Source organism: Cynara cardunculus (genome assembly GCF_001531365.2).
Source record: "Cynara cardunculus var. scolymus isolate 2C chromosome LG 15, CcrdV1, whole genome shotgun sequence".
In the NCBI taxonomy this organism is placed as follows: Eukaryota; Viridiplantae; Streptophyta; class Magnoliopsida; order Asterales; family Asteraceae; genus Cynara; species Cynara cardunculus.
The window spans coordinates 1,741,945-1,750,242 of NC_037542.1; the positions used below are offsets into that span (position 1 = coordinate 1,741,945).

The 8,298-nt window shown below is 38.8% G+C and overlaps 2 protein-coding genes across 2 annotated transcripts; one reads left to right on the plus strand and one right to left on the minus strand.

The window, feature by feature from the left end:
* Positions 1 to 679: 679 nt before the first annotated feature.
* LOC112528811 (cytochrome b561, DM13 and DOMON domain-containing protein At5g54830) lies at positions 680 to 3,781 on the plus strand. Its single transcript, XM_025139898.1, has one exon. It carries the CDS (start codon positions 797 to 799, stop codon positions 3,512 to 3,514), a length of 2,718 nt encoding a protein of 905 aa, XP_024995666.1. The 5' UTR covers positions 680 to 796; the 3' UTR covers positions 3,515 to 3,781.
* A 194-nt stretch (positions 3,782 to 3,975) lies between these two features.
* LOC112527512 (class V chitinase-like) lies at positions 3,976 to 5,205 on the minus strand. The gene has a single exon (XM_025138197.1). It carries the CDS (start codon positions 5,146 to 5,148, stop codon positions 3,976 to 3,978), a length of 1,173 nt encoding a protein of 390 aa, XP_024993965.1. The 5' UTR covers positions 5,149 to 5,205.
* Positions 5,206 to 8,298: the final 3,093 nt, after the last annotated feature.

Genomic DNA, 8,298 nt, shown 5'->3' on the forward strand with positions numbered 1-8,298 from the left:
TATCATTGCTTTTGATCCAATTTGATTTTAGTTTTTTGAGTTTGTGTTGTAAAAGAATTACAGGTTTTGTTCTTCGATTCTTTTTCCTAGTGGATGGGTTTCAATTATGAATGCTTGAAAACTTTTAATGTTCTTCAACCCTTGGGAGGTGGTTGTGAAGGGTGGTGGTCAGTCATGAGTAATGATGCATGTTCTTTGGTGTGACAGAGGAGGAGGAGGAGGTGAAGAGGAAGACGGGTAAAATGACTAAACTACTCCTCATACGAGGAGGCACATGAGGGGACTAGCACACCTTAAATTAACACTGTTAACTCGAGAGACCTATCTGCTATGTAAAATACTATTACAATGACGACTTATGTAAATTCGTTTTAAGGACTAAATCAAAAATCAAGGCATACTGCAGGGACCTAAATTGACATAAAAATATTTTCAAAGTTTGACAAAATAAAGTAAGAAAAGAAACACATGCCATAGAATCCTCCATCTCAAAAGATGATGGAAGGGGGTGTCATAGCATACAATTTCATATTTAAAGGGACCATATTCGTAAAACTACATTTTATAAGGGCCAAAAGTAAACAATTCACCTGAAGCAAAACAGAGCATTTACCAGGAAACTAGAAAAGTCTTCCTCCCATTTTTGATTCTCTCTCCAAGACTTGACGGCCGCCTTCCACATCCCCCTTCTCCGGCGATCAAAACTGGTAAGTCACCGTTTTTCTCTCTAAAGTCTTTAGCACCCATTTCAAACAAACAAATACCCAGATCAGATCTCACATTTTTCATCAGTTTAATGGTGATCTCACGATCTTCTTTGCTAATCTCATTATGGTTTCTCGTATACCTATTTGGGTTCTCCGAATCTGATCCAGTTTATGCTCAAAATTGCCCCCAAACCAACACTTCTTTACTTAATTTCACTACCCAGTTTGTTATGGTTCAACATCAGGTAAGAGGATCTTTTAGTATAATCAATGATTGTTCTTTTAGGGTTAGCGAATTTGATATGCTTCCAGGGAGTTCTCATGTTCATTGGTGGGGTGCTGTTGGTGATGATTATGAGAATTTAACATCTGGGTTCGTTATATCTGATGATAAATTGAACACCACAACTTATAGAAACGATAGTTTTAAAGTTAATTTGATGCAAAATGTTAGTTGGGATAAGATTAAAGTTGTTTCTGTTTGGGATACATCCATGGCATCAGATTTTGGGCATGTCGTGTTGAGAAATTCACAAGAACCATCGGCTCCTACCCCATCTTCTAACCCTAGTAATATTACTAAAGGGAATTCTAGTATTAAGATCGATGGGGAGCCTACTATGTTTGAAAACTGTAAGGTGTTAACGGATACATACAGATTAAGATGGACATTGAGGGAGGAAGATAATGTGATCGATATCGGTTTAGAAGGTGCGATTGGGATTCAGAATTATATGGCGTTTGGGTGGACGGAACCGAATAGGGAACACGATCATATGCTTAATGCTGATGTTGCGGTGGCCGGTTTTACCGAAGAGGGTGTGCCATTTGCAGATGATTATTATATCACCAAATATAGTGAATGTATCAAGAATCAAGATGAACGATTTGAGGGTGTGTGTCCAGATACCATGTATGATGTTTCGGATGACTCGGTGAACAATACACGATTAGTTTATGGGCACCGGAAAGATGGAGTTTCGTTCATTCGTTATCAGAGGCCATTGAAATCTTTAGACAAGAAGTACGATTGGGATGTGAATGTGACGGAGAAACGGACCTGCATATGGGCTTTAGGTTTGATAAAGCCACCCGATTCCCTTCGACCTTATTATCTTCCACAAAATCATGGCAAGACTTTTGGCCACGTGCACATTAATGTTTCCGAGAGTGTTAACGATTGTTACGGGCCACTCGATGCAGAAAATAAGGAGGATCAAGATGTCGTGATTGCCGACAAAAAAGAACCGCTCGTTGTTACATCCGGTCCATCTTTGCATTACCCAAACCCTCCAAACCCTTCAAAGGTTCTGTATATTAACAAGAAAGAATCACCTCTTTTGCGGGTCGAAAGAGGGGTCCCAGTGACATTCTCTATACAAGCTGGTCATGACGTAGCTTTTTACGTTACTTCTGACCCGCTTGGCGGGAATGCAACCATGAGAAATGGGTCCGAGACAGTTTATGCTGGTGGACCAGCGGCTCAAGGGGTGCAGTCCAGTCCCAATGAGTTAACATGGGCACCAGACCGAAATACTCCTGATCAAGTCTACTATCAGTCGGTTTACACTCAAAAGATGGGTTGGAAGGTTCAAGTGGTCGATGGTGGTTTGAACGATATGTATAAAAATAGCGTTCTTTTGGACGATCAACAGGTTAATTTCTTTTGGACACTATCAGACAAGTCGATATCTATTGCAGCTCGTGCCGAGAAGAAAAGCGGGTATCTTGCAATTGGGTTCGGGTCTGAAATGGAGAACAGTTTCGCTTATGTTGGATGGGTCGATGTTAATGGTACGGGAAGGGTTAACACGTATTGGATCGACGGGATGAATGCCCAAAGTCTGCACCCAACCAATGAAAATCTGACATATGTCCGATGCAAATCAGAAAACGGAGTCATCACTCTAGAATTCACTCGGCCATTGGATCCCAATTGCAACAGGAAAGAACGGCAAGAATGCAACAATATCATCGAACCCACGACTCCGCTCAAAGTCATCTGGGCCATGGGGGCTAAATGGTCATCTGACCACTTGAGCCAAAGCAACATGCATTCCGTTAAAAGCAATAAACCGGTCCGTGTTTCACTCATTCGCGGTTCAGCCGAGGCTGAGGAGGATTTGCGGCCCGTGTTAGCCGCTCACGGATTCATGATGTTTCTAGCCTGGGGTATGTTACTTCCGGGCGGGATTTTGGCGGCTCGATACACGAAACATCTGAGCGGTGACGTATGGTTCAAGATTCATGTCTACTCGCAATACTCGGGGTTAGCAATCACGTTTCTTGGAATCGTTTTTGCTGTTGCTGAGCTTCGTGGGTTCCATCTTGAGTCATTACATGTTAAATTCGGAATCTTAACCATACTCATGGGCTGCATACAGCCTGTTAACGCGTACCTGAGACCTAAAAAGCCTGTTAACGATGACCCGTCATCCAGACGGGTTATTTGGGAATACGTGCACGCTTACATTGGCCGATCCGCCATTTTTGTCGGCATTGCTGCTCTTATTAGTGGAATGAAGCATTTAGGCGAAAGATATGATGACGAAAACACTATTGGATTAATGTGGGCTTTGATTGTTTGGGTATCGCTAGGTGCTCTCACCGTTTTATACTTGGAGTATGTTGAACAAAAGCGTAGGCGAGCGATAATAACAAGAAGCAATTGGGTTTTGGGCAATGGCGAAGATGAGGATGCTGATCTTTTGAGCTCAAACGGGAATCACAGAGAGAAAGAATCGCTTTCTTCTGAAAGAATGGAAATTCAGCTCGAACCCGTGGCGGACAGGTACACCATCATCTAAAAGTCGGCTTTTTTCCAAGATCTAGTGAGTCGTTATCGATCTTTTTTCATTCTTTCACGTAAACTCTGTCTACCCGACTGCCAGTTTTGGTCTTGGATGGCTTCGTGTGTGTATAAATTGTGGTTTACTCGACTCATCGCCATACTTAGGCTCTGGTGATCGAGTTCAAAAGAGCGAAAATGATATCTTATGTACCTTTTTTCATACTCGATACATTTGTTATATTCATCTAGAATCAATATATTGTAAGTTCTCCTCTTTAATCATTTAAAACCGGAATATGTTTGCTACTTCTTTTGTTTATATTTCTTGCAGGGTATCATAGATTCGTGCTATGGAACCCTGCAGGTCAGAATTATCAAGGGCTCTTTTGGGCAGTAATTTAATGGGGTTCAGAGATTTTGTCACAAGGGGTACTTTTTCATTGCAATGTTGTGTAGATAGAACATATTAAAGAAATATCAGTTTGACCATGCTTGTGAAGCTGCACTCGAAATAACCCAATCCGAGTCTTGGCCTAGCGCCCAAAAGAAATACCCGGCTAGGGTTCGAGCTCGTGCATAATGGACCTTCGATTCAATTGATCCAACATCATCGTATGAGATCCACGAATCTCCTGAATACGAATAATAGGAAATGCTTATGTTGTCGAACACAACTGTTGCGTTGTTGGCCTGGTTGAAATCAATAACTTGAGAGTAGACTAATATGCCGCCTCCAGGGCCCGTGCCTGTTGTCGCGGCTCCAATGGTGTTGGCATTCGGGTTCTGCAATGACCATGTCGGTCCATAGGCTGCTAGCCCCATGACAATCTTTTCGGGAGGCACACCTGCTCGAATCCAAGACCCGATACCGAAATCTGTGCTGAGATTCGTGGACGGGTCGTATAATGCCGAATGCGATCCCGTGAAATTTTCCCAATTGCCATGATAACCAAAACACATTGGACTAATCCAATCGACATATTGACTTATGGCTTGGATTGGGTATGATCGAGGTGGACCATCAAAGGAAATGATCGAGGCATAATAGATGGCTGAAGTCAAAATGAGGCGGGGTCTTACGGTCTCGTTGGCTTCGTATTCGAGTGCCTCACGCCATTCCCTAAACAACAAACCAAGGTTCGACATATCAGATTCATTTGATGGAAGCTCCCAATCAAGGTCGATCCCGTCAAATTCGTAATCTCGAGCTACTTTAATGGTTGAATTGATAAAACTAGCACGGGAATACTCTTGGCTAGCCATTTGAGAGAAGGTTTCAGGTAAAGAACCACCTCCGCCGCCGCCAATGGATAACACAGTCTTCGCAGGCGGATTCCAACCACCCGTTGCGTTTGTAAACTCAAGTAGCTTGTCAACATCATAGGACGTGATGTCTAATTCGTAAGTTGTGGGAGACGGCAGAACGAACGCGTAGTAAACATGAGAGAAATATGACGTGTCAATGGAAGAAGCAGGATATCCAGTAAATGAAGGCCAATAAGCGGCCCGAACCCCATTATCTTGAAGCAAACCTCCGGTGGATGAGGATTCCAAACCGTGAGGTTTTGATACCGGTACAGTAGAGACCGATTCACCATGATGCATGATGGTTAAGAAGAGGAAGAATGTGATCATTCTCGGGCTAACCATGGTTGGCTCTGTATTTTGCTCTCTTTTCAGTATTTATAGACTCGATAAAGATCTTTAGTTATCTCTGTTATTATCGACGTTTGCTGTCAACAACTTCTTGAAACAGACAAAAGAAGAGAGAATTCAATAGGAGAAGACAATGGCTTCTTACTTCATTTGTGTTCAACAAGTTATGAGGTGGGATCCTTTGAATTGCACAACTTTCTACATAAAAGGAGTTTTTATTCACTATAATACATATAAACCATGACAAAGGAATTAACTACTTGTCACAATTGGCCCCTCTACTTTTCTTTTTCGAACTTTTGTCTTCTTTATTCATTTGTGATCCTAATTCTTTGTTGTCATCAATCATCACTTTCCAAAAGGTGAATGGAAACAAATACAACCAAATGGATCTACGATTATAAAGGTTAACAAAGTGGATTTAACAGTATTTAACAAAATTAACCGTTAAAATTAATGGGAACAATTAATTTCAGATGATGCTATAATATAGTAATATTAAAAGGAAAGGACATGTCTAATTTAGGAATATGTAAAAAAATGGGGTGTTTTTTTTTTGATTGACTTGGATATCCAACACGCTATGCGAGCTGACTAATCCAGGACGACCACCTACTTTGCAGATGACCTTGAGTCACTGCATTTGAATCTCCGTAGTCACAAGGGGGATTTTTATTCCTCATTGGATTTGAACCTGAGAAAACTACTGGTACTTTTGATCTTTAGAGCCAAGCTCAAACCAATCAGACACCACCCTTGTGGTTAAAAAAATATAGAAAATGAGGTGGTTTAAGATGCCAATGATCATCCATTCAATGTTAAGGACTTGTGCAATAGAGAAGAAATTAGAGTTAAGGACCTTGAATGATATTTGATAAACTAAAAGGACTAAAAAGTGAAAATCAAGTAGATCAACTCTTTAGAAAATATGTTGCTCCAATAGAATAATGTTAAATTAAAAGCTATTTATGATGTCGTTTTGGTCCCAGAATATAATTATGATTAATAGATATTTTTGGTTCATTAAGACCTCTTATTTGTCTTCAAGAAAAGACCTCTTATTTGTCTATCATATGTTTTTAGTAAATTACAAATTGGTCCATGTACTTATATAAATGTTACAGATCTGGTACTTCAAACGAAACGATTATACGTATCATTACTGTGATTTCAATTTTTGTTACAAATTGGGTCCTTGCTTCTGACTTTGTTAACCTTACTTCCATTTCAAGGCATTTTTGTCTTTCTATTAGTTGATTTCATTTTCTTTTAGTTTACTCTTAAAAAAATAAAAGTTGTATAATTTAAAATTTATATTTACAAATCGGTTAGTTTTTGGTAAAAATAGTATTTATCATGAGAAATGTAAGAAGAAATCTACATCGTTGGATCAATCTTAATTGAAAATCAATGGATCTTAAATTACAAGGATATAATACTAAAAATAAAAAAAGCATGTCGGAGCAAATTCATAAAAAAAATTAACACTTAATATGAATTCTGATTGGTTAACAAAATTTACACACTTTTTATGGTGAAAATTTGACTCTCTCTTTCTCTCTCTATCTCTCTTGTTCGCTCACTCACTCCTCCGACAACCAAACTCCGATCTCCATCCATTCCTTGGCGAAATCAAATAAAACTGGATATAATCAAAGAAAATCAATGAAATCTACGAAAACAGAACATCTATTTCCAGATATTTTCAAAAGATCTTCCTATATACTATAAGAAACCGTAAATTCCATTACTTTTTCATCTATTGTAATGATTTCGCGATAGTAACCAGTAATCTAAATGACTTTTGACACAAATTTATGATTAGTTTAACTAGGAATGGCAACGGACCGGGTTCGGACCGGTTATTGGTATCCTTGTCCCCGAAACCGATAACTAAAACCGTCTCCGTAATTGTCCCCATCCCCGTCGGGGATCTTATTGGGGATCCCCATCGGGTCCCCGCGGTTTCTCGGATCCCCTCGGGGAACCCGTTAAGATAAAAATCTTCTTTTTCCCGAACACCGTTGGTTATAGCCGAACCCGAAACCGATCTAAAAAATTACAATATGTTAGTTTTCACAATTAAAAGTATATTACAATTTTTTTAAAGTTTTAAGTTTAAATGTCTCTAATTTTTTTTGTAAAGGCTTCTTTTATTAAAAAGGAGCCCAAAAATATACTCCAAATACGCAGCTTGGCCAACATTGAAGATCAGACCTTGGTCCATCTGCCATGCGGCCCAACATATTTGTACAGCCTAGCAAATATGGCCCAGCCGTTGTCGGCCCAAAGCTGACGACGTCAAATTTGTACAAGCCGACACCCGGAAAAACAAGTTGTTTGCCTTGTTTCTTTGTCGTTTTCGACGATTCTTTTTGCAAAATCTATAGAAAATCATTTTTCTTTAAGTGTTGAGTCTCATTTTCTTATTTAAAATTTGGCTTTTAAACCACTCGAAAATCATTTTAAAAAAACTCAAAATTGGATCTTCTAAACTAAAATTTGAGACATAAGGCTACAAAGGTTTGACACATGACTTCAAAGACCAAGCGCAAACATATGAAAAACTCAAAATTTGGTTAAGTATTTTACCTCCAACCGTTAATAAACTAAAATTTTCAGGTAAAAACTTTGAGCATTGATTTATTCCTCAAAACTCATCGAAATCTTGACTTTCTTGAACCAAAAATGTAGAGGAAGGTGCTAGCTACTTAGATCTGTAAATTGTTGGCTTATTAGCCTGTTAAATGAGCCAATAGGATGCTTCAAAATTTAGTCATTTCTAAGTCTTTTTCAAAATCAGTTTGTCCTATTAACAGAACAGGTCCTTCAAGTATGAATAAGTTGACACTAACACACCCTATGAATTACCAAATAATGATATGTAGCTCCCTGGCTTTAATACTTTGGTCAATATTACATTTTTCATCCCTAATATGATATTTTCTTTTATTTTTAGTCTTGATTGAACAAGACTCTTTTTAGTCACTTTTCACCTTCAATAAATAGCATAATTGGCCCCTTTCCACATTTTCCTTTTTTTTTTTTACTTTCTTTTCAGACTTATTTATTTACCCATTTTGAGGTGTCACATTATTTACTTTGTTTCAACTAAATACAAATATCTTTAATTACAATAATATA

Excerpts from the sequence above, each read along its gene's own strand:
- LOC112528811 (XM_025139898.1), top strand. The coding sequence starts at position 797 with ATGGTGATCTCACGATCTTCTTTGCTAATCTCATTATGGTTTCTCGTA.
- LOC112527512 (XM_025138197.1), bottom strand. The coding sequence starts at position 5,148 with ATGGTTAGCCCGAGAATGATCACATTCTTCCTCTTCTTAACCATCATG.